Source organism: Gobius niger, assembly GCF_951799975.1.
Source record: "Gobius niger genome assembly, chromosome: 7".
NCBI classification, from domain to species: domain Eukaryota; kingdom Metazoa; phylum Chordata; class Actinopteri; order Gobiiformes; family Gobiidae; genus Gobius; species Gobius niger.
In genome coordinates this window covers 17,949,770-17,975,858 of record NC_136858.1, presented here as the reverse complement: position 1 = coordinate 17,975,858, position 26,089 = coordinate 17,949,770, and the positions used below count along the sequence as shown (strand labels likewise).

At 42.2% G+C, this 26,089-nt stretch overlaps 1 protein-coding gene across 1 annotated transcript; it reads right to left on the bottom strand.

Annotated features, from left to right (window-relative positions):
- On the bottom strand, positions 1–25,489 carry ccser2a (coiled-coil serine-rich protein 2a). The gene is made up of 10 exons (XM_079560466.1): positions 25,470–25,489; positions 22,971–24,397; positions 22,673–22,884; positions 16,051–16,144; positions 14,022–14,109; positions 13,759–13,939; positions 13,201–13,260; positions 12,988–13,104; positions 11,754–11,900; positions 1–812 (listed from the first exon to the last, which is right to left on the bottom strand). The coding sequence occupies exons 2-10, from the start codon at positions 24,352–24,354 to the stop codon at positions 171–173; spliced, it is 2,925 nt and encodes a 974-aa protein (XP_079416592.1). The 5' UTR covers positions 24,355–24,397; positions 25,470–25,489; the 3' UTR covers positions 1–170.
- Positions 25,490–26,089: the final 600 nt, after the last annotated feature.

Here is a 26,089-nt window from a genome sequence, read left to right as displayed (position 1 = left end):
TGACTTTAGCTTGTGTTGATGTTTACTGCCTAACGCTGTTTATTGGACTGGACAAAAACATCCAGGAGGAGAAGGTAAATTATCTGAAAGAGTGAATATGGAGTGGATGAATAAAATGACAATGTCAGAGTCAGTCCAGTGGAAGTGTTGATGGCTGAGTATTGAGCTCCTCAGGATATCTTTGGCTTGTGGAGGCATGAGCGACTTGCAGGGATTGGGATCTTGAGTGTGGCAGGTTGTCGCAGCTTGCCCTGGCTGAGCTGCTCGGGGCAGGGCTCTGGGCTCTGTAAATCCCTGTTAGGTTGGAGCACTGAAGTGCGAATCACATTGGGGGCTGACACCTGTGGTCCGCTGTTAAAGCAAGGCAGGCCTCTGGACGGAGGGGGCAGCAACTGCCTGCTCCATGCAGGGCGTCCACCAGCGCCCCCTGGCTTTAGTGCAGGGAGGGACACGCGCTTGTGGAGGCGAGGGGGCTGTAGCACACGGGGGCATGTTAAAGCGCTAGATTCCGCATGGACAGCAGGGGCTTGAGGCTCACACTGAGCTTTTAATACAGCACCATCTCCATCAGTGTCCCCCCGTGGAGAGGCACCATCTCCACCAGGCCCCTCTGGCCACTGCAGCTGAGCACTGAGCAGATGACTCAGCCTCTCAGGGTCAACAGCTGTGTGGCGGTCAGGAGGGCGGACCACACAGTCAGGAGCAGACGTCCGGTCACTGCGGCCCGCGGTGGAGGCAGCTCTTGTTAGTCTTCCCTGGTGCTGCTGCTGCTGCTCTTTGAGGCAGGGGCTGAAAGGCTGTAGTATTTGAGGCTGCAAAAAACAGAGTTATTATTTTTTACAAGCAGCCATGGGTAGTAAGGGTGTAATGAGGCACAGGGCAGACTGAATTACCCTTCATGTTCAAGAAATAAATGGGTAAAAATAAAATGCTGTATCCCTTTCATGCATTCTATCCCAGATGGTTCTAATCTGTGGATTAAATATATGGGTAAAAACAGTTTGTCATGCGATGTGTATTTCTGGTCTTGTTTATACCCTGATACAAAGGGGACACAGTTGCATATACTGTGTAGTGTGTGCTGGTCTGCAGCTCTGCCGCTAATCAGTGAACGCATCAAGGAGGGCACCAGTTCAATCCTGTGTGTATCAACAGCTGTGCATTCAGCTCACATCCAACTTATCCTCCATTATTAAATATTTGCTGAGAGGAATAGTTCTCATTACCCAGTACATCGAAGCAACAAACTATGGCTTCAAAAGAGTTGAATAACCGCTCCGATACAGCCTCAGCTCAAACTCTGGACTGTTGTGCTAATGCAGTAGATTGGATTCGATTGTACATCTGCTCATGATATATTTTCCCTTCTGCTGAATCTGCTCTATTTGTTTATTTGTAGCCACTGAATGGTCTGCGGATAACTCCAAGCAGAGAAATTTAAGCATCTTTAATCTAGAGACTTAAGGTGACGAATAACAAATGGAAAAGAAAAATGTATGACTTAAGAAGCTATTATGGAAATCTGAGTACAGTACATTGTTCCACTTTAGCTTTTAAGTTTTTAGGGACAGTAAAAACATCTAATTTAACAGGTGCCTGTCTATTGCAGAGTGAAAGAAAAGACCCTTCTAGTTTTTTCTTCTTTTTTTTAACCTGCTTCTAACTTAATAACCAAGATGTTTGAAGCCACAGCTCCCCCTTCTGGTCACCTTTAGCTTTGCACAGCTATGATACAAACCCACAGTACAGTAAAATATCCAGTTTTCATCAATAATGTAACTTCACTACTTCTGGTTTCTGTAATAAGCTATTTAACAAATTTGTTGCGCTGTGATATTTTTTCTGATTTATTCTGTGAGAAAGCACTTTCCACTGACTCTCCTGAAATAACAGCTTTGTTCCGCTTGAGGAGTGATGTATTGTGATGCCAAAGCACATTTGCAAATTAAATCAAGCCTCAGTTGGCTTAGTGGCATTAGCAATGGGAAGGAATCATACCATTTTCCCCATGGTTACAGACGGCACAACGATCATTTAACATCTTCAGTGCAGACGTCCCTTTATGACAAGACTCACTTTCACTGAGAATACTATTGAGCTGTATAGTTTCTACAAATATAACCATTTGCACAAACAGCTGTCTGCAGACACTAACAATTACAGACAAGCCCTTCACCGCCTGCTAATGATACGTATTACCTCCACAGTAAATCTCCAGTCAGGTTTATAGAGAAGCACCTGGAGTGTCAAGAGTCAAACACACATATACATGTGCAGCAGGGGCCGCTTCTAAACCAGGTTATTGTTGTTTATTGTTTTATATATATACATATATAATTTTGTTTTTTGTATAGAGGAACACAAAAAATAAATAAAGAAAACACATTAATTTGTCAATTCCAGAACAAAGGTAAATGAAAGTTGTCGAAGAACTAATGAGTTGAACCCTAATTAAAACACCACTGCAGTGGCCTCAAACTGTCAGATGTTTCAGATGAACAGAGCAGGCTTTGAGAGCGAACAGAGTGTTGAAAGTAAAAGTATAAAAAACTGAAGACTCATGCAAATTGAAAAGGACGTGCTGATGTCACAACATATCAGGCCCAGGCACAACACAGCGAGCAGACGGAGAGAGGGCGGCCTGTCGGCTGCATGTCAAAGGAAAGGTTACTGTACCACGCTTTGTCAGTGAAGAAGTGCACTAGAGCTTCCACTTCTCGGGTTAGGCGCAGAAAGATGGAGAAACACAGAGCTTATTTCACACTTTAGATGAGACGTTAGCATCACTCAGAAAGAATAGGTCAAGAATTAAAAAAGAAAAATGTGCATTTTCCTTTTTCACGTTCATCTGCCACACCAACACGATGCAGAGCGGTGCAGCTCGGTTTCACTGCTCTATTGCTTATTGCTGTCTTTATTTCTCTTTCTCCCTTCTTCACACCTGTGCATTCTCTCTTGTCTATTTATCCATTGTGATACTATTTATCTGCCCTCTCGACGTGCTCCTCAAAACAGTGCGAAATAAAAGCTTTTTCACTCAGATTGGTAAAGTTGTTTTGATTGTTTTTGCCATTGTTTCCTGGTGCCTGTCTTTGTCAATAAAATAAGATTATTCAAATCTCGGGGGAAAAAGATAAACGGGTTCCAATTGGGAGCATCAATCCAGGGTAACAAAGCAGTGCTGTCATTACATAGAGAATATGCAGAACTATTGTGTATGACAATGTGTTTCTATATACAACTAAAACTTTGAGAGCTGGATAAGCCTCAGATGCAAAGAAAACAGCAAAGGTCTTCAGAAGGATGTTGGTGTCGAACAGGATATGAGTTTAGGCTGGAAACAGAAGTGAAGGAGGACCCAAGTGGTCAGACCCTAGGCCAAGTGAAATTTAATGCCACTATCGCAGGCCGAAGAATACAATCTGTTCTCATGATACTGACGATGTAAATTAGATATTAAATAAAGAAATTCTAAATGATAACAGAATGAAATTAGCTGCTAGTTAAAAGGATAAGCAAAAGGGACAGAACCAGATCTACAGCAGATCCTAACCAGGTCTATACCAGGTCTACAAAACATTCTGAATGGTTCTCAGTCACCAAGAGCAGCAGAGAGCATCGTATGCAGGAGCGTGTCGGTCACACAACACAGCTGTGGTTAAAGTTGTACTGCAGGGTGATCGTAAAGCCTGCAGTTCAAGTGTGAGGATGTGGGACAGGGTTCTAGCGCAATTCTACCCCCTTGCAACAGAGATATAACTTAATGCAGCCCCGTTTAAATAAACTAACGTTCACTTGAATCACAAAATACACTATTTTCAAATATATACCTAAAAGTTATCAAGACATTTGCTGTTTGCCACTCTGCATTCCTCCCTTTACTCTTTAGAACCCCGCACTGTCCTAATATACAGGTTCTTATCAAGGAGCTTTTGCAGAAATACAAATCCTTCACTGAGGTTTGGGATCAGGGGCTGATGTCAAAGCGGCGTACACAATGAGCGTTACCACAGCAGCAGCCTGTTGCTATTGACGCAAACTGGGCATTATAGCATATTTTGACAAAAAAATATTATGTGACTAATTTTAACACAAGGATTATTTAAGACCTATGCACTAAAAATTAATGTTTTTTCTGTTAAATCTAATGCCTTAAAGGCCTTAAATTTGGCATGATCAAATTTGATCGAAGACCCCACAGCAACTCTGCTGTTGGTAAGCAGACAAGGTGAAAAATGAATGTGCCATTTTGAGACCTCCGTTACAAAACGTAAACAAATGTAAACAAACAGAAACAATATTGTTGTTACTGTTTCACTGGCTCAATCTTTTTCGGGAGTTTTCCAGCCACCATTTCAACTTTTTTATGAATATGTCAAATAGCTGACCTTTGGCACTAACAGTTTAGTTGAGGCTACTAACTATTGCTGTGTGAGAAAGCAGGAGAAGGGTGTTAGTCACTCACTGTGTCTGCGCTGGGGCATGCTGGTACGGGCCAGGCCCTGCTGTTGTGCCTGCCACGGGGGCAGCATGGGGGTAGGCAGCGCACCCTACGCAGAGGAAGAGACACAGGACAAGAGCATGACGCACAGGAAACACACACAACATGCTCACGAGACGTCTGAGCGCAGAGCGGCCACTTGAGGACTTAACAGAGACGCACTGATCCAGCTTTTTTGCTTCTGATACCGATACCAGGGATGTGAGTATCTGCCGATACCAAGAGTTCTTCTTAAAAGCGGCTTTCTTTGAGAGGAAAAAAGGAACAGTCCTTTTTTCTCCATTGTCAGATCAATAAAGTGTTAACTTACATATCAATTATCAATTATACTATCAATTACTAAACAAATGGAAAAACTTTGATGGATCCAAGGACTTTTCTACACTAAATACCCATGGGTATTTGACAGGCTTTAGGTTACATTAATATTAACAACCCACAAGTAATCTGATCATTACAGCTTGTGCTTTACACATATATTAGATCAGTTATTCTTTAGTCAGTTATTTCATAAACTAAAATACAAACACTTTTAAATTTTCAATTTGTATAGGTACTGGTTCAGTATTGGATATTTGGAGCCGAGACCGATATTATATCCGGCTCCAATATCTGATAGCAGTATCGGATTAGTACTATTAGTACTACTTACATTTGTACCTTTGCCACAAACAAAGCTATAGTTGGTGTATAGTTGTGTTAGTAGTCTATGTCAGGCTATGTTATGGCTAAATCTAATTGATTTTTTTTTTTAGGAGAAAGTAGCTAAGACATGAAGAAGTGTGTTCAGATGAAAATGTAATCATTTATAATAATTCTGATGATTCTTTTTGCAGCATAGATCGCAACAGACGTGATTTCATGATGATGATGAGATTGTACAGCTTTGGTGTGAAACTTCACCGCTTTCTAGATCCAGGTGAAACTGATTGATTTTATTTATTTGGTCATGTTAATGAATACACATGGATACATGGATGACTCGCCACGCCGGATGCAGCCTTAGGCTAATTTCCATCCTTTGTCTCACACTCGCACTCTCAAACACACTCTCTTTCATCCTGCCTATTGTACATGTTTTTAGTGGTAGGGGAAACTGGAGTAACCAAAGGAAACCTGCAGGGGAAACATGGGGAGAACATGCAAATGGAACACAGAAAGGCCCCATACAGGTGGGAATCGCTGTGCCACCGTGCCGCCCCAGTTGAATGATTGATTGACTAATTGGTTGAGATCTGGTGATGAAGATGAAATGGCATAAAACAATAAGGCGAAGATTATTAATTGTTGTTGTTTAAACAGCACAAAAGCAAACACATGCATGCACAATCTTACCCTGACACATATTACCCTTTTAACTCTTGCCTTAGATTGATTTATTAATTAATACAGACAGACTCTAAAATAAGACAAGCAGCAAAGAGATCTCCTGTTGTCCTTATATAGCTCTGTGTCCTTGCCTGTTACTAAAAGCCATTATCACTTTATCATTCATCTCCAAGTCTAGCTTGAAACCTGTGTTGCTTGCTGCTTCAGAGGCCATTAACAAAAGTGGAGGTGCTGAAATATGTTTTAGGGGGAAATGGAAGCGATGGTGTCATCAAGATACATCCATTTGAGCTGTTGTTTGTGCTGCTGTTTGGTACCTAACATTTAGCTAGTTAAATTGTGTAGTTGTGGTCCAGATGTATTCCTAGTTTTAAAGTTTAAGTTAGTTTCAAGTAAGTTTCATCCTTTCAGAGAGCAAAGAGGAACAGCCACAGCTAGTCTGCAAAAGCAACTAGACTGAAAGCGTGGCTATGTGGTCATTACAAATACCAGCCTCTTTTTACCTCAAATCTCTGCGGGTACAATATACTGCAAGGTGGCTAAATGGATTTTACATTAATACATCTGAAAAATATGAGAGCAGGCTCTTTATCCATTTACACAATAGCATTTTACACATTTTTAGTTACTGTTACATTAAGGGTGAACTGTCATCATTGTATTTTAAAGCTTGAAGTCTTATTGAGCGAACAAAGCCAAGGGTTAAGCTGTCTAAAGATCGCCCAGACCCCATGGGGAGAAGCAAAGTGAAAAGGCTGCAGAAATATCACGTTGAGCAGACAACGCTTACTTTACCAAATGCTTTTTCAAGCTGGCTGAAAGAAGCGTTAAAATCAAAGACATATACAGCACACAATGTGTGGAAAAATAGAGAAGCAAAGGAAAGAAAAGTAGAAGTGACTTCTCAGCAGGTCTTCCTTGTGTGACTGCTGGGAGGAGGAACAGTGCATGTCCTCTTCTGAAAACCAAAAACTACTTCAGCAGGTGGTCTCCACAGATACCTCCCACCGTGCCTTCATTTGTGAAGGAGAAAAACCTGAGGCACTGAGAGGCGGTGGTAAGGGCTTTCTATTCTCACTAGCTGTTTTATTAGACCTACACTGGAAGCTAGCCTGTCATCTTTTCATGATTTCCCTCACCCTGAGAACATTCTATCTATAAGCCACTGGCAGAGAAGCTAAAGGCCAAGCAAAAAAAGCAAATTTAAAGGGATGAAAGTTGTCGTTTTCTAACCCAGCAGTGCACAGACCTGATGTCTGTTGCTGGTAGGGTCTCTCCAGCCTGATTGTTTTTTCTCAGTGGGTTCAAAGGAGGGTGACCTGACTTAATGTTCAACACTGGCATCTTCTACTGTTTGGTCCAATCCCACTGGAAATAAAGCATGCGCTCTCAGGAACCACAGCATTAGAAATAAATAGCAGAAGATGAATGATTTTATTTCGATTTGAGAGGAAGAACCCCTTATGTAGTACTAAACTACTATAAACCAATGGATCCCAACCAAGATAAAAAAAAAATTAATACATAAATAAAGGCAAAAAACACATAATAAATAAAAAGTCACATGTGACAAGGAAAGGAGTACATGTGCACAAAACATGACAAATTCTTATTGGTCAATGGTATTTTGATCTTTTAAAGCATTTGGGGGGCTGAGATTTTTCAGCACAAGCAGTGGAATGTGGAGACTCCGATGAAAACAGGAGAGCCATAGATGGACCCATGACTTTCTAAATGAGGACATGTAGGTAGTTGGTGCGACTGAAGACAACAGATGGGAAGAGCTATGAGATAAACACGGTAACACCTGATGGTTGGTTTATACGCGAATGTCACATCATGGCATAAGAGCTGCAGAGCTCTGTGATGCACCAGACAACCAACCAGAAAGCCTGTGGAGCTTTACTTGCTGTGCATGGTCCAAAAGGTTCCTACACATTAACACTGTGGACTGCAAGCGCTGTGAGTGGTTGCTCTTAAGCAACGTTACAAAAGATTCATTTAAGGTTTTCAAGCTTTCTATTTTGGGCTATATACGGTAAACATAGTGTACAACTGTAATGTTAATTTGTTTTGCCATGTATTATGTTACTAAAAAAATTAATAGAAATTGAATAATAGAAAATGCAGACAAACAACGCAGAAGTTCTAACAACTCCACACAGCGTCAGGATGACAGCACTCAGCTGAGTGCAACTTGCTACTGGAGTATAAACCCAGCTTTATCCATTATTTTATTAGACCTTTGTTTAACCACTGAACTTCACAATCTCTTTTTCAGGAGAGTCCTGGGGAGCATGTGTTTTGTGGCAGAGGACACCAGCTAACCTTGCCTGCTAAATGAATTCTTACAGTATTTGTGAGTTCACAAACGTTGATTTGCTTAATCAGAGCTATGTTGTTACAAAAAGAAACATAACACACACAACATATATACTCTTCTTTAAAATCAGTGCTTATTCGCAACTGCAATACCAATCATTATCTGACTCTTGCCAGGAAAGACCCTAGCGCACATATGTCAAAGTCAAGGCCAAATACGGCCCGCGAGAGGGTTTTTTCTGGCCCCTGGGATTATATAATTTTATTATTAGAACTGGCCCGCAGGTCACTGCACGCCAGCAGCATCCAGGTACTTTACACGCACCAACGCACTACATTTCCCACAATGCAACGGTGGCGCTCCGAGCGGGAGGCCACTTCCTTTCATTATTCATCAGCGGGCATTAGCATCACTTCAAAAGTCAACTTTCAGATAGTCTACCCTTAAAAATGGCAAAACGGAAGGTGGACACTGAGAACTGGACTTTTCTGTGTGACATCACGACTCATCTGAATAGTAGTATATTTTTAGGTTTTCAGTCTGTTTAATGGGGATCACTAGACTATATGCGGTCATTACATTTTTTTCAATGAACATTCGATCAGTCCGGCCCTCGGCTTGTTCCTAAATTTTTCATTTGGCCCCCCATCCATTTGACTTTGACACCCCTGCCCTAGCGGTACCAGGAGAAAACCTCACGGGCAGATCATGCAAACTCAAGCCCGGAAATAGAAGCCAAGACCTTTTTGCTAAGAGGCAAAAATGCTAAATGGCTGCTCATCATTTTGACATTTTTGTCTTAAATGACACCATTGTGGGCCAACCTGGCCAGCATGTTTTTAGAGGTAGGGGAAACTGAAGAACCCGGAGGAAAGTGTGCCTCTATGCTCAAATGATGGTGGCTTAGTCATCCATAGTATATTGTTTTAATTGGGAAGGCTGTTCCTGCTGCATATGTTCCTATTGCCCGACTGCACTTGAAGTTGTATTGTTTGTTGTGAGCCCACCGGGACTCCTTGTATAACGTAATGCACGGTGAGGATTTGTTGTGTCACTTCGTCTGTGCCGGGTCCCATAAGCAGATGGTAGTTCAGAAATAAAAAAGAAAAGAGAGAGGAGACTTATGTGACCCTTCCACCCTCTAATCAGAGACAACAACAAAGCCACGCTCCTGTGTCTGTGACCCAGCCTTTATATCTAATCCACCACACTTTTGGAGGTGGGCTACAGCTAACACCTCCTGTCTCTCCACAATATCTCACTTGACTGACTGGGGCAATTAGACTATCACCTGTCTGCCTGCCGTGGGCATGCATTAATGTACCTATGAGTGTAAATACTGCTGTTTGTCTGTGATCGAGGAGCCGGAAAGTGGGTGTACAAGCACTGTCGGCTCTTCTGTGCTTAACCCAGACTACCGTTTGCACCCGATCCTTCCTTTCACCAGCAAATTACCTGCACAGGTTTAAGGCATAAGTTTCAGTGACAAACACTGCCTATCTCTCCAATAGTGTGCTGGCTCTGTGCTTGGTTCTGTCTTTACAAGCCTGCCTTTCTGTGTGACAGGAAATGGATCTAATTATAACTGAGGTATTGGGGGGAGATGTAATGTCAGAAAAAGGATAAAAGACAGACGTACAGCGGAGAATGGAATCAGTGGAGTGAAAATCAGAGAGCGATAAGAGCAGAAGAACCTGGGAGACTGTGATGAAGAGGATGTTTAAAAGGTGGTGAAGGAGTGGGAGGGCATTTGTAATTATCCTCTCTGTCTGCTGCTGATGAAACGCCGTTGTCTCTGCTCATGTTTGTTTATGTGGGTTATGAACCAGGTCGGCTCTGTAGTCCTGAGTGAGCTGAAACCGTGCTCCTGGTAAGGCAGACACAGTAGCCTGCCTCACACTTCGGCAAACATGACCTACATCAAATTGCTCATGGTGCATTTGCAGGAAGCGGTGGCAGATGGAAGGAAAACATTTCAAAGTCAAAGTGTAAAAAGAAGATAAATGGTTTTAAATGTTTTGTTATTTAAGAAGTTGCTACAGCACATCCTTAAAACCCTTTGTCCAAAAGCAGTGCAGGCCATAAGGCCAGAACACTTACTTTGCTACATATTTATTCTCAGTTCAAAGTGTAAAGAATCCTTCCCTTAAGCCTCTATTCAAGTTGTCAAAGGTGTTCAACTTTAGACCCACTAGGCTACTGACGAGGCTACTAAATTAGATAGTAGACGCAAACCTACACAAAAAGTAAAGCTTGCGCTCTTTGACCTTAGATTTATTCTTCTTTCGCATTGGCCTTCAAGATACTATAAGAAAGAAGACTGCTCTCATATCCTGATAAGGTGGTGTTTCATTAATAAGAGAACAAAAAGAAAACTGTGCAGGGTGTACAAGGAAACAAAACAATGTTTGGGCAAACAAGAGAAAGGTCTATTTGTAAGGGTAAACTCACAAGTCTCCACAAAGAAGTGTATGAGAAATACAGCAGATAAAAAGTGTTGTTCAGAGCGGGCTCAGGCTGAAGCTGAGCTGGAGGTGCTATTCTTCCCCGAGTGTTTGCAGATCTTTTATTCCTTTCAAAGTATGAAAGGAGACAGCACAGTCCCCTCACCCTATAGGTTTACACTGTTTGCCCTTGTTATTTTGCACTGACAATGACAAATTCTTCATGTGTCCCGTTGATGGTTCAGTATGCACACTTAAAGTAAGTTTGTATAGTTTCATGTAGAACCATGGACCAGTTTGCACTGGTATTGTACACAAGGTTGCTGGGTCACAAATAGATGTTTCCGCCGTAGAGACAATTCGCGCCGTATACTGCTGGCCCTGCTTTAACGGTTACCATAGTGACTGCTAAACCATCTGCCAGTGACACACAGGGATCACTGCAGTTTGGTCCTGCAGCCAGCTTGTTTTTTCTGTCTATGATCTTAGTGTATAATTGATGATTATATAATGAAATATTAAACTCACCTGCCACTGCATTGTTTTCTGTCTTTCTTTTATTAAATCTTATTCTTTCCACCACACACCTGCCTCTGCAGTGACGTGGGTGTGTTAGCGTACGTGCTCCAGTCACTCGTTTGCACTGAAGGGTGGTCAATTAGAGCCGGGTTTACTCAGCACCCAGCCTGTGGCGCTACGACTCGGGATCGATACTCTGCTGACAACAAGCTATTATAGCCTGGTACTGAAGACATGTATCTTACTCACACACTCTGCTCTTTTTATTATTTTTCAGCCTTCTCTTTTCTCTTCTGAGAGAATTAGCTGCACACCTCCTGGTCAGTGTGATGCCTGTGTATAATTGTGCAGAGGGCGAGAAAGACTGACAAGACACGAGCGCCAAGCTAATGAAGTGTGTTCCATAGAGGATGTAGTGTAGTCAGCAGACGATCCAGACACGCTCCCAAAGATGGAGGCAGCAGGTGCTTTCTTTAAGCAGAATGACTCAGCAGCCTATGGTTTTAAAATAAGCCTTGCCGCCTAGTAAAATGTGCAGTGACTGACAAGAACTAATAAAGTTTGAATGCACACTTCCTATATGCACTTTAACATAATTACTGAAGAGCTGAATGAGACTGCAGTGTGTCTTACTCACAGTATGAGTAGGAGGCCTCCAGTACGTCTGTGTGGCCTTGTCATACTGCTGCTGCTTCTGTTTGTCCATCTGCTGGTCGCTTGCGCGCGGCCTGTGGGGCGCCCTCTGGTGGTGGCACTGACACCTGACCTGATGTCCTTGAGTAGGCTAAAGTGGATAGAGCAATGGTTCAAGTTTTTATAATGGACTGAATCAGTTTGGTATTGAGTCAGCACTGTTAACAGAAAGCATATTACATCACTAATGTCTGGTGTGGCTAATTAGGGTTCAGACACTTTTTATGATCATGAACTCTTCTCTCACCTTGGAATGGATTAATAAAATACAGTCTGGTGGGTTAGGTGTTAAGGCAAAGTGAGTTAAACAAGCTGGATAAATACTTGTGTGTCTGTGTGTGTGTGAGACATCTTCCGCATACAGCATTGAGATTTTCCTATGTGTTTTGTTCTATCTGCATCGCTGGGGAAAGTCTAAACTACACAATCGTGGTGGGATATTGCTTATTTTAATTGGAGAGGAAGCATGTGATCGTGCAGCTCGTGGACAGGATGTCCATTGACATTTTGGTATTTCGGAATACACTGTGGATTTGAATAATGGGAGCCAGACATACTGCTGTTTGACTAACAAGGGAGCTGGTCAAGACACTAATGAAAGGCACAGGGCATATGGAGAGCGAATGGTAAAGCAACCCAAGGAGGGATTCTGGGTCCCAAATATTAATGAGTACAAGAAAAAAAAATGTTACACTAAAAATAGAGTGTTTTATTTCTTCGCCAGTTGTGTTATATTAAGGCAAAAAAAAGGAAATACATCCACTATTGACACAATGAAAAGGCCTCAGTGTTATATTTCTTATAACTGATCCAAACAAGAATAACAAAACTTGCCAAATATGTCAAAATGCTTTTGATACGTTTTACAATGGGATCACATCTACAACAGAGAACGATGTGATAAAATGCCCAGAACATCTTGTTAGCGAGTTAGAAAGCCAATTTGTATTTCCCATGTAAATCTGAGTGCAGAGAGCAGGAGAAGTTGCCTGTTCTCCAGATAATTAGCATGTTTTCTTTATTGAGCTAAAAGCTTGTTCCCAACATCAAACAACAAACATTTCTCTTGCTTGTCAGGGCAGAGACTTTCCTCAACAAGTTTTCTTTCTCTTTAAAGCAACGTTGCTGGAAACAACATAAGTCAGCGGTTTGTGTTTTACCTGCGCAGAACAACGCACCATTTGTTGCTGCTGTTGTTGTAGTTGTTGACACTGCAGCGTGAGCTGAGCAATAGTTGTGTCTCGACTCCTCAGTTCCTCCCTGAGTACTTGCACTTCCTTAAGCAGCTCCTCCAGCTGGAATTCAAACACACATGCTGTCAATGCAGTGGGCACAGGCAGTAGAAACCATACATTATGTTTATTCGATAACGTCACTAAACGCGATCTTACCTGCAGCGCAGTGCTATTATCTTCAGCCTCCTCCTCAGCCGCATGTGCTGCATCTTCAAACTAGAATAAAACGATAGGAAGTTTTTGATAGAAGTGACAGTGAATCAGGGATCTGGAGTCACTTGTAGTAATAAGTACATGATTTTATCTTCCTCAGGCTCTGTTGCTAATTAGGATTCCTGGATCAGACATTAGAGGTAAGGCCAAATCCCCAAAAGTAAAACATAGTGTATAGCAGACTTCAAGCGAAGTTAGATTACCAACTTTTTTCCATTTCATTAATCTAATAAGATTGAAAAGGTCTGGCACAATTTCTGTCAAAGCGCTACAGTAAATGCTATAAGGTGCACAATAGAGCATATTGTAATACAAATACAAACTATTAACATTTATTAAAAATGTGTTTGTTGCAGTGATTTAGCAGGCTAAATGCTCATAAAACTGAATGTGGACGTCTTTCTTGCATGTGAGACACTGGCCTAAAGCTGTGCAAGTCCTGATTTATGTTGCTTTCTCCCTCTCTCCTCCTTTGGTTTGTTTGTTGAACGTGAGGCTTACTTGCAAGAGACTTTTGAGCCTGAGCAGATGGTTCTTGAGTGCGCTGCAGTCCTGGGACATGTGTTGGAGAGTAGGCTCATCAGGCATTAGTATGTAGCCGTGCTGCTTCCCCTCAGAATAAAAGGGTCGTGAGGGGAACCTAGGAGCCTTGAAGCCGTCGTAATGCTGAAAGCCATTCACTCTACGATAACACAGTAAACACATAGTACTGGTGTTTTGCAGCTTTATAAATGAATCTTCAATGTCACATTCATGTTTCAAACCTGCTGTTGTGAAAGTGATCTGGGGCACCCCAGCGCTGTCTGCGGCGTGGACCGTGCCGACCTCTGTCTGAACGCTCCATGAGGGACTCTGTTTACAAACAAAGAGGAAATCTGATTAAAGATGAACGTAAGATACAACATACTTTTTGCATTGCAACCGAAAACAAACCATCATTAATGTGGTGCTAAATGAGTCTAACAGTCGTATGCATCATACCAAAACCTGCCCGTATTTTCCACCACCTTCATATACAGAGAAACGGAAGCTTTGTGCTGTTGGTTAATGACTAAACTAAACTAAACTTATCCTTCTCAGTCCCCATCTTTGGCGTAAACTCACAGGTCTGACGTCTGAGTCACACACTCACTGGCTATTTCATTCTCAAGGCAGTAAAACCACACAGTATTTGGCAAAGACTCGACAGCATATAGCCGTGAAATGAACCATGACTGCAACAAAATTGACAACTAACAGAGCGCAGTCCCCAGGAAATCAAAAACACCCCTGACCCCCAACTGTATGTGTTGGGAAGACTGTGGGCTGAGAAATAGATAAATGTAAGTGAGACGGTGAGGACAAATGCATGGAATTTAGCTGCTGTGGTTAAGATACTTTACCAAGCGTCACTCCAGCACAGCCTGGACCACAGTCAATCTACAGTATACTCCTTATGCTTTTCTGGAAAACTCCTCGTCAGATCAGTTTAAAAAAAATAGCACTTAGAGAATATAATCCAACAGCGAAAGTGAAATCCATTCAGCCTGGGAAACTTTGGCAGGACAGTGTGACAAAATGACTTCTTGTCCGGTCAGCTGTTGAGCCGTTAAAGGGGCAGAGACAAGTCAAGCCTGCTCCCTTCGGCCGGCCTCAGTCTGTGTCGTCAAGCTTGTTTTGCTGGGAACTCCCTGAGATCTGGGAATGAGCAGAGGGCTGAGCTGGAGAGGAGAAAGCAGCGGAGTTTAGGCCACAGAGAGGCACATATGGAGGCACCAGCTGAAGGTCAGGAAGCAGAAATCTCAGGGTCGACAGCTTGGAGTGCTGCTCCCATTGCCCTGCTCTTTTCTCTGAAGTGTTTATGAAGAGCAAAGACACACAGACAGAAGTGTAGGAGGGGGGCACCATGACCCTGTGTCCAGCCGCCTCAGTGGGCTGGCTTTAACTGCCATGACTTCAGAGTGCTGCCTCTGCTTATGTCACTCCCCTCTCTCCACTCTTTAGGAGCAGCTCATGGTGTAGAGAGCTATAAATATGGCTGCTTCCCAAAATGGAGGAGGCTTGGCCACCACTTCCATTCACATTCCTCGGGAGTGAACGTTCCTGTGAGTCTGTCTCCCACCAGTGTCACAAGCAACGGCATTGTAAACAAATGCCTCACAGCCACAATAATGGCAACCACTGTCGCACCAACTGTGCTAAAGCTGCACCGCACTGATATTTAAGAAACGCTAAGGCACAACTGAGTTTATTAAACAGCTGGATTCACAGGCAACGGCATCTACAGGGGTACATTTTGTCGTTTCAATAAGATTACATTTAATACTTGAAGAATGTGGTGAATGTGGCAACTTTTGAAAATACTGAACAGTCAAAGCAATATGCTTTTGTTCATACAAAATGACAAATTTGCTAAGCTGTCATTCAAAAGTTATCTTTTTGGAAGCAGCTGCAGTACATTTACTTGAGAAGTAGATAGAAAAATACAGAGCAGAAATCAATGTGCCCAGTAACAAATTTAAATCAATTCATCAAAAGCGAATAGTCACCCAGGGCAGGGAAGGATTCGTCATACCATTACTAGGCCTTAAGAGAATACAACGGAAAATACAGTACTATACCTAGAGTAAGACTTCCAATGCAAATGCGCTGATTTACAATTACAATCAGAACAGTTGTTGCTGGAGGAGTCCGATTATTCAAAACTAATGAGGCGGAAGCATTTGTCATGGCCAACAAATAACCCAGCAAATTTAAATTCAGTAAAATAGCTCCATTTCCATCCTGTGTCTGTTGCATTTATAAAACGCTGACCGTGCAGGCTGTCCTCCGGCAGGTCCACGTCAAGCATGAGGTCATCTTCCTCCAGCTCTCCTGCTCCCAGCGGCTCCAGAGTATTCAGGATGTCCTACGAACACACATGCACAGTACAACGTTACATAAGGAGGCATTACAGGCCCATTATGACAACATTACCACCACAATATAGTCATTAGATCATTTTACCTCCAAATTTAGAGCATGCTCCACATCCACATTGTGCAAAGACAAATTGTTGCTCACTGCGGCACAATGAATCATGCCCTAGATGTAATAATTGCACAGGTAAAATGTGTCAGCAGAAAACTTTTGTCTTAGCATTCATTACTGGCCTCCTGTATCAACAGATGAGGGATAATATGGTATGTTGCTGGTATTTGGGCGACTACAAGGCAGCACACTGACGGCCTACAAAACGTTTCTCCTGTCTCCGACCACATGGCCCTGTCTACAACGCGATGGCCCAATATAAAAGACCAACATCTGGCTGTTTTAATAACGACTCATTTGTGTTTGCTTCTGTCGTTTTTTAGAAATATGTCGCGCTTTGCTTTGCAGTAGTAATAGAATGAGCATGGAAACAGCAAGGATGTATTACATTAGATTATTGTGCTGTAAAGTAAAATGCAACCAAATATAAATAAGTAGGGATGCACCGATACCACTTTTTCTAAAACCGATACGAGTACGAGTACTTGGATTTAAGTACTCGCCGATACCGAATACCGATACGAGTACAAGGCATTTTCTTCAACATTCTTACTTTTATCACAGCAGATTGGTTTGTAATTAGTTAATTCACATTTAAGAGCAGTTATATTAGAATTGTGCTGATGCCATTTATTTTTATTTTCATTCAATATAATTTTAAATTTTTATTGCACTGTCCATCAGACAGAAAAGCCCATGTCCAAAAGCTCCCAATGCCTGTGCTTTATTCATTTATGTAGGTTACTTAAATGGTCTCTTTTCGTCTTCACTTCAGCTCCGTGTGGATTTTCTCGTGTGTTTTGTAGCAACTTAGCGAGTAGCTACAGCGTTTTCATTGTTCTGCTGCAGCTCATTTTGGCTCAATATGGACATGCTGTATGTCTTTACGTTGGATTTTCTGAGGACTTTTTAGTCGCTGGGTTAGTTTTTCAGAAGAATAAACCCCTGGTCATAAAACGGCGTCAGAATGGCCAAAACTGCGCTAGCCGCGAGTTAGCAACGTTAGCCTGTATGTTGTAAACACTGCAGACGTTGCAGCACTAACAACATTAGCTCTGGTTAAATCCAGCACAGACTCTGATTTAGAGAGCGCAGTCTGTAATAAAGTCAGCTCTATGTGGATTATTGTATTTCCACTAAAGAATTCTCCAGTTTGTTGCTATTTTCTCTCCTCAGCTGAGAGGTGCGCCTCGTAGGTGCGCTGGCCGCACGTCAAATGGTATCGGTTCCTGGTATCGGGACCTCATGAATGAGTACGAGTATGAGTACAAGCATGTGGTATCGGCCCGATACCCGATACTGGTATCGGTATCGGTGCATCCCTATAAATAAGTAGTGAACTTAAGTAGTGAACTTGTAGCTGTCATTGTCAAACGGCACACCTGAAGAAATACAGCCTTATTCAATGTAATGAGATACAGATGCAGAACAGCTTCAGTCAGTTGGAATATACATTTTGAATACTTTGAAACAGCAACGAAAAAACATCTTATAAGAGCTTCAAAAACCTTTTGTCTGCTGCTAGCGTTGCTTACCGAATAATTCAAAGCTTACCCATAAGCAGAGGAAAGAATCAATAGTTCAAAGCCTCCATTTTCAAGACATTTTTGTGCTTCTGAAAAACTAAACTGACAGTGATTTGACTGAAAAACACCAGCATGAAATTACTCACTATTGGGATTCATGTTTCATTCAAAAACCCTCTCCCAACTTGAAGGAAATAAAGTAGTTTGAGCTCCATCCAAAACCCGAGAGTTAGTTTAGTCCAGGATGAGAAGAAAAATTGTTCCCATCTCAATAAGTATACATTTTGTTTCAAAGGTTTCAAACCGTTAATACTAATATCACAGGCTCACTATTTTTCTTTGCCCAAGTAGATTGAGGCACAGCGAAAGAATTGTTAGTTGGTTTAGAAATACAAGCCAACAAACAGGAGACAACAATAGATCTATGGAGATCTGAGAAAATGCAAAACTCGATAAGAAATTATTTTCTTTCAGTATCGGCAGTTTAAAGACCCATTGAAGTTGACTTTATTACAGAGATAACAGCCTTTTAATGTGTTTCTTTAACAGTGCTCTGAGGTCCCTTTGGTCATTTATTGTTTAATTTGACAACGAGCCAGACACAAAGCTAGGAAATCATCAACCCATAACAGAAACCGGGGCCCTTTACTAACGGGCTGTTTTTTTTAGGTTTATGAGAATGTTTTCCAAATCTGACACATGGCAGGCGTATCTGTGCATCCCCCGCGAGTGCACAAATATCATGACTATTAATCTGAACCTCAGAAATGACACTGACTAGTTGGAGCCAAGGGCAGTTTTTAAAGCACACTGCGTTTCACGGCAGACTCAAACATCTGTCAAATCTCCAAACAAACACGCTCGGATCAACCAATGATTAAAACTCTAAAATACAATGGGAAAGTTAGAGAGTGCACTTGTCATCTATACTTTACAGCCAAGTGTGAGGCTGATAACTTGAAGAAAACTGAATTTCATTACACAGGCCTTAAATCTGAGCGTGGATTTATACGAGGGCATCTTTCAGAGATCTCTGACAGACACCGAGCTTTCAAGGATGGAATTTCAATTAGGTTCAGGGCACACAATCAGACTAAATATAAGTACCAAGTGATGAAGACAAATACAGCCTCGACTCTGGAGCAGGGAGAAATCCTGTACTTTTACTGACAGCAGCCACGAGGTAATCCCTTTGACTGAGTAATTTAAAAGTAAGAACTGCTTGTATTATAAAAGAAAATATGTGACATTTCTGAGTGAATCTGATAATAAAATATGAATGTTCTTTCTCCTACCCTTATGAACTTACTCTTCGTTGAATGAATACAATAGTGAATGGTTTATAGTGTTGTTGTTGTGGAAGTGTGTGGGCCCTGACCAGTCATAGCACGGTGTTATCAAGCTCACAGCTGCTGGGTGGTGCTTTCAGTGGAAATAAGTGGATACGCATTAAAAAAGATGTCACAATGTTATTGATATCCAGGCTCAAAGTAGGCATTTGAAGCGTACAGATTTATACTACTGCAGATACCCTTTTTTTTTAATGAAAGGATAGTATTTTCTTCTTCAGTGTTCATGTGTCCTTGTCCTTGTTAGCATCAATGAGGTGAGTAAAGGATCAAAGTCCACACATGAAAGCTTCAATAGTGAATTACAACATGAAAACCTGCACGATAAACACAGACCAACATTGGATAAACAGCCAATCGGTTGAAAAAGAGGTGATCTTGCATGAATGGCATTCACCTTAAGCCTGTGGTGGTGCACCACAACTATGAAAGTTGAGAGTGTACGGACACAAAGCGAACATAACACTCTGAGAAAAGAGCTGACAAGTCCAAAGCAGGATTGCACAGTGTTCCTTCTGAAAAGCCAACGGGTGAAGCCCATGAACAGCTCGCACTGATGTCATTTTCATATTGAAAACTGAGGCCAGTGGAGTAAAATTATAGGCCAGGCTAAACCTCAGAGAGCACAATTGCTAACTGGAAAGATTCTAAATTAGTACATTGACATGACTCAGACTCCTCTTAACTGACTAATGTTTACAACATGTATTTATGGGAAATGCACGTGTACAGATCTAACTAAAGCTATTGCAGTAAAAACACAAAAAGCTGCTCATGTGTAGACCTCATTAACTCAACAGCAGCGTGTTCCATAAACGGCTGAACACTCCACAGACAAAAGGTTTAAGCACCTCTCTCATTTACACACTAATGAACTGACCTGTCTCAACCCGGCTCCACAAAAGCCTAAAAGTAAGAGCAAAATAAATAAATCAAGGATAAGAAAGGTAGTGGTAGCTGTGGAGAGGGGGAAAAAAAGGATTACTGAATGTGGAGAACAACAGATAATGGGGAGGAAGCAACAGATCGAGAAGAGAGGACATAAGGGAGAAAAACAGTGTGTGAGGAAAAAGCAGAAACATAGGTCAATGTCAATATGGATGTGTTTTATTGAAGCACTCTTCTTGTGGGAGAAGGGGAAAATATACTGTACCATTAATTACGCTGGGGTGAATGTGCTTTGCTTTCTCACATGACAATATTCATATGTCATATTTTATTTTGCTAAAATAGGTTTAGGAAGGTTACTAAATGTTCAATAAATTCACACTTATTCTGTGACATTGTGGAGCTACAAGTGTGAAATAGACATTCACAGGATTGCCTTTAAAATGCCAGGGGAAGTGAGCTGCCTGATGCATTATGGGAATGTTATTTTGTGCTCAGGTAGCCCACTGCTTTTTGAAACATATGAATGCAGATGGAGATGCATATAGCCAGAAAAACACAGTGTGTACACAGCACCTCCAAGTGGATGGAAAAATCCACTGCGATATAACAAATATAATTTCACAGTATCATTCGCTTTGCCCCTTTCCATGTAATCAAATTATGGGCAAGTCTAATTTTCACTCATCAAGCCTCATCTGCCAAAGGTGCACAGTTCTACTGAACTGATAATTGCAGAGACATGGGAATGCATGTGCGTAAAAAACAACTTCTGTCAACAAAAACTCCTTAGTAGGAAAACAGAGAAACTATGAGGAAGAAAACAAGATTGCATCCAATAACTTTAAGTGGACTCTTTTCCTACAATCAAATAGCTGGCTGTACTGTATCCAAGGCAGATCCCCTATAGAGTCAATACTCTCACATCAGTAATCATTCACCAGCTTCATGCTCTGTTTGTGTTTAAAGCCATTTTCTTTTTGCCTTTACCCTCTTCTGCTTCTGCATAGTCCTACAAAAGCCCATATTCAACATCTACTTTTTAATATAATGTCACATGCACTTTAACCTGTTCTGGTCGTGAAAAATAAGGTATCAAATTTACAGCCTGTGAAAGAATGCGGAGTCTCTCACATGCTTCGTTAAACTTGCACACAAAGGCCGTCTTTACAGGGAACATACAAGCATTTAATTCTTCTTAATCGTGTGCACATACTGCCGGGTTCCACAAACAAGTGATAATCTGTGTAAGCAACATGGGAATAAATTAAATACAGACTGAGCTAATGTTAAGGTCTTATAGCCAACTATAATGAAACAGATCTAATGCACTAATGACTCTGCCTTGACTTCTCATCACATGAAACGTAACAAGAATGCAAATCTTATTATATTATTTCTAATCCAGTCATGTTAAGCTCTTTATAGATTTCAGGGAGCAGGTGCCTTGGTACCAAACTACAGAGAGGTAAAGCTGGACGACAGCACCAGCACATACTACAGTCAGAGGCCTGGTCAGCTTTGCCCGTAGGAAGAGAAGACTTTAGCTGCGGCTGTGCAAAAGCTGGCAAAAAACCCCTCTGGAGACATTTCTTTGTTCTGCACATTTAATCTCTAATTGTAAAAGGAAGGAGAAATTATTAAAAGAAGATTTGATTAATGGACTATGTCTAAAAAGCGGTAATGGAGAGCTATCCAAAAGCCTACGCTTGGTAATGGCCTCAAAGTAAGACAAATGACTGAGGTCACCTTCCCACTGCAAAACACTTCTTGTCCAACAAAGTCATTACAGATAAAAATAGAACTCTGGATGATACTCATGACTTTGATGTCCCAATATGACACATAAGGAACAGTAATGTGCATCAGTTTCACTCTAAATGTGACTTTTCTATTAGGGCCGCACAATATATCGTCAAATTATCGACATCACAATTTTACATAAAGCAATACTGTCCGTCATCATTCTTATTCATTAGATGAAAAATGTATTTCAAAGGTAGATTATTTAGTTACTTAGTTTTGTAAGAAATATTATGTCAAAGATTGGATCTTGTGCTTTTGTCTGCACCTCCTGCACAGAGGATCTATCATTCATCACTGGCCAGTCATCATCTGGAAAATCCAAAACAAACCCACACTGACTTCATGTGTTTTTTGGAGGATGCACTGATGAAAGGATGGATAAGCTGTTTATTGAACCGTTTGTAGCCTTCAGTTCAGCAGTAAGACAATGACACACTGCGCTGTTTGGGGGGACACAGAGAGATGATGTGCGTTGCAGAACTTATACTAAACATCACAATGTCCCTTTTAGCCTTGTTTTGGTTCTGATTCAGTATCATTTTAACTTCAGTTTTGTCTGAACACAAATAGATACAATCAGTCAACTATCTTGAATGTTGCGATATTTCGACTATCGATCTTTATCTCCTATCATACAATCTTACTTTCAGCCTATTTCCACATACCATTTGTGATCATCTCTCAACATTGTTCACCAAAGTTTAAGCCTTAAAGGTGACTTCAGGAAACGTTTTAACAGTTTTCTGCACTCTTTCCACCTAATGGCATTAATGTTAATTGACACATCATATTGGAACTTGCTGAAGGCTGCGGGAGAAGTGATGTACATTCACTCACTATGCTGTGGAGGTCTACGTCGTCATAACTGTTGCATGGATGAGACGCAGGTCCTCCGAGTGGCTCTAGTCCGTCCTCGTCCCACATGTACGTCCCACCGGAGCTGTTGGAGGGGGACAACTCGAGGGAGGATCCCGCTGGAACATGGCTGGAATCAGGAGACAAGACGAGGGACCTACAGGACACATCCATTGGGCTAACCTCCTTAGGCTCTGTAAAAAAGAAAAACGCATTGTCTCCTTAATAAGTCCTTTCCAAAATCAACAACTAGAATTAAAAGCTCAATTCATTAGTTTACCTTTCATACTTAGATGAGACCAATCTTCGGTGTCGCTGAGTAACCTCTGCAGTTGGCTTTGGGGGATTTCACCGTCTTCTGCTGTATCCACATCACTGAGTACATCTCCTGTGCTGTCTAAGTCATCCAGAAACTCCTCGCTGGTGTCACCTCGATCCAAAGACGAGGCGGAAGATAACGACATGTCTTCCAAAGCCTCTCCACACGTTCGTCCCAGGCTCTTTCTACACACCGCATTTTTGTCTCCCGAGCTCCCGTCACTGTCACTGTGAAAATCTGCGTTTTCTGCCTTATCTGCTGACTTGGTGTCTAAGGCTAACACAATAAGTCCTTGACGCTCAGGTGCTAAGGGTTGTACTTTCTCTTTTAACCGGCCTGGCAACAATGGTGGCTGTTTAACTGGTGCGGGTCGGGGCAGTTTGTATCCCACAGACGCGTTACTACCCTTCCTTGGCTTGTGGAGCGCACAGTTCGGGAGGAGAGGCTTCTTCAGTGAACTGGGGGTGTTTGGCGCAGATGGAGTTGAAAGAGTGGGTAGAGAAGAGGCTGTTGGAGACATTCTACTGTAGTGAAGTCCTCCTAAGCTCATGCCAAGTCCACCAGCACCAGTAAGACTTCCATTGAGGCTTCCCATTCCTAAACCGACCCGTCCATTGCTCAGCTGCGGAGGTTTGAGCAGACTGGTTCGAGGGGGCCTTAGCTGAGTGTTGGCTAAAGGTTTGGCCAGCTCAACAGCTCGGTTAAAAGAGAAAGAGCGAGTCATGGGCTGGCTGCTGGGAGAGGGGATCTGCTTGAAGTGAGTGAAGCTGTTTGAGCGCACTATGTTGTCCATTGACAGAGTTTTGAGGCTATCAGAGGACTGAGAGAGGCTGTCATGTGAGCTGCTTCGAGGAGAGATGGATCGCAGTTTTGGCTTCATTGGGAGGGACTCTGCCAGAGAAGACTCACTATGACTTGCCTTTGAATTCTCATTTGTTCGGCTTGTTTTGGTATCTATTTTGGGGCTTGTCTTCGCTGCGTGCTTAGGGATGGCCTTTGGACTGGAAACAGCTACCATAGGACTGGACCTTCGCATTTTGGGCGTCCCAGGAGAAGCCTTCTTTACCTCTGTTTTTGGCGCAGCCATTGGAATCTTTGGCCCATCCTCGGAGTGTCTATCAGTAACTGGGCTTGTGAGTGCAACAGCTTCATCTTTCTTCCACTTGAACGAAAAAGAAGATGTACGGATGACACCATTTGGATGTGAGGTCCGTCCATCCTTAGGGTTGGTGGGCTGTGTCGAGCCATTGGCCAAGGGATCAGAGCATCCGTTAGATGAGCGTCCACCAAATTTAGGCAGTCTGGATACCATGGCAGATCTGAAGGCTGCTGTTGTTGTTTCCATTAGACGCTCACAATGGCATGGATGTGTGTTGTGCCACACAAAACTAAAGGGAAAAGAGAAACCAATTCATTAATCATTCACAGAAAAAGCTGGAAGCATGGTTATGTATTTTACAATTATCTGAATTTAATTAAAACATATATTATAGTAAATATGCTTTATTAGACGTTTGTGAAGTGGGGAAAAATGCCAATGCTGTCAAGAAAGAGACAAGACCTGTCACATTCTCTTAAAATGTCAATGTACTTAAATTCTCACAGGTCACATCACATGACAAGTCTGGAGTGGCACCCGGGAAACTGTGAACTGTAGGCCAGAAGTCGAATTTGGAGCGAAAGTGTGGCTTTCACTTTTTTGAAAAGTTCACTCAGTGTAAACAGTGTACAATGACAGAATACAGCCACCAGGGCCACAGCACTGTCTGGCTTTGCCGCTATTCTAATCTGCCTCAGGATGACACAACACACACTAAATCAGGTCAGCCTCTGTAGACAGCGCAACTAAAGCCGTTTGCCCGGGGCAGGGGGTGGTGGCTGGGTGTTCCTCGCGTTAAATGGGGAAGAATTAAATTAAAGAGGTTATGCTGCTGTGAATGCAACCAGCAGGACTAGCAGCAGGGAAGCACTCCCATTATGTAGCTGTGCTGTTTACATAGGTCACTTTAAACACATATCCTGCCCTATTGTCATGTGGCACATGTAAACAGTCTGCATATTATACATAACTGACTTCCAAATACTACATGTCATTGGATATTCATTAGTCACACAAAATACCGTCTCTGTGTTATTGAATTTTTACAACTGTTGCCAACAAAATGTTAATTTGACAGCACAGCCCAGCGGTTTCAGCAACAACCCAACCACATGCTAGCCAATCCCACAAAAAAACAGTGGCATCCAAAAGTGAGTGACACACATTCGGAGTTAAGCCAGTAACCCATACCGGCCATCTGTCAAAGGCTCATATCAGGAAACCTGCCCTTCCCCCCAGAGTGTGGCAGTAAATACATATCACAGCGCTTGCTCTAAAGGATGTCCTCACTGTAAAGCTGCATTTAAAGTTGTGAGAAAAATGAAAATATAGAGGACATCTTTTTCCTATGCCAATCATACCTGGAGAAGAGTAGTGGCTTATGAAAAACCTGCCAAGATCTGACTGGGAGGCATGAAAAGGGACATCTGCGTGAGGGGAGAGCGCGACCGTTCGTCCTCTGGCCCAACTTTCACTTTTAAACCCCACGAGAGCGGACACCAAGACCCCTGAAGCCCGTTCTCATAGTGGCATGGACAGAGATAGGAGGTGGCAGCCTGGGCGATCTATTGGGTCAGTGGGGTTATGCATGAATGGAGGTGTTCAAATGCACCCGGCAAATCCCTGCTCCTGCCGTTTATCCCCGCAGCAGCCTGTCCTCATTTGCCAATAGCTGCCCTCCCTGTCATTGCAAAGCCTTGGCATCATTTCTCTCCACTTCAACACGTCAGGGCAAATCCATCTGCAGAAATCTAGAAGCAAGAGTATCTCAAAAGATGAAAAATAACCTCTCAAAACTAAACACTTTCTTTTGAGAGCTGTGAAAGGAATACTTCCACCCAAATGTGAACGGGCTGGTCTGGGTCCCGCTGTTATTTGGTAAAGAGGCCTTGAAGGGAATGAGTACAAAAAGCAATAATATAAAAGTTCATTCCATCCATCATTTTCAAGCTAACTAGCGAGGTTTACATGACAAACTGAC

Coding starts and splice junctions, on each gene's coding strand:
- ccser2a (XM_079560466.1), bottom strand. CDS start 24,354: ATGGAAACAACAACAGCAGCCTTCAGATCTGCCATGGTATCCAGACTG. Junction 13,940..14,021: donor GATCACTTTCACAACAGCAG/GTTTGAAACATG, acceptor GTGTTATCGTAG/AGTGAATGGCTTTCAGCATT. Junction 813..11,753: donor GGAGGCCTCCTACTCATACT/GTGAGTAAGACA, acceptor TGTTTTTTGCAG/CCTCAAATACTACAGCCTTT.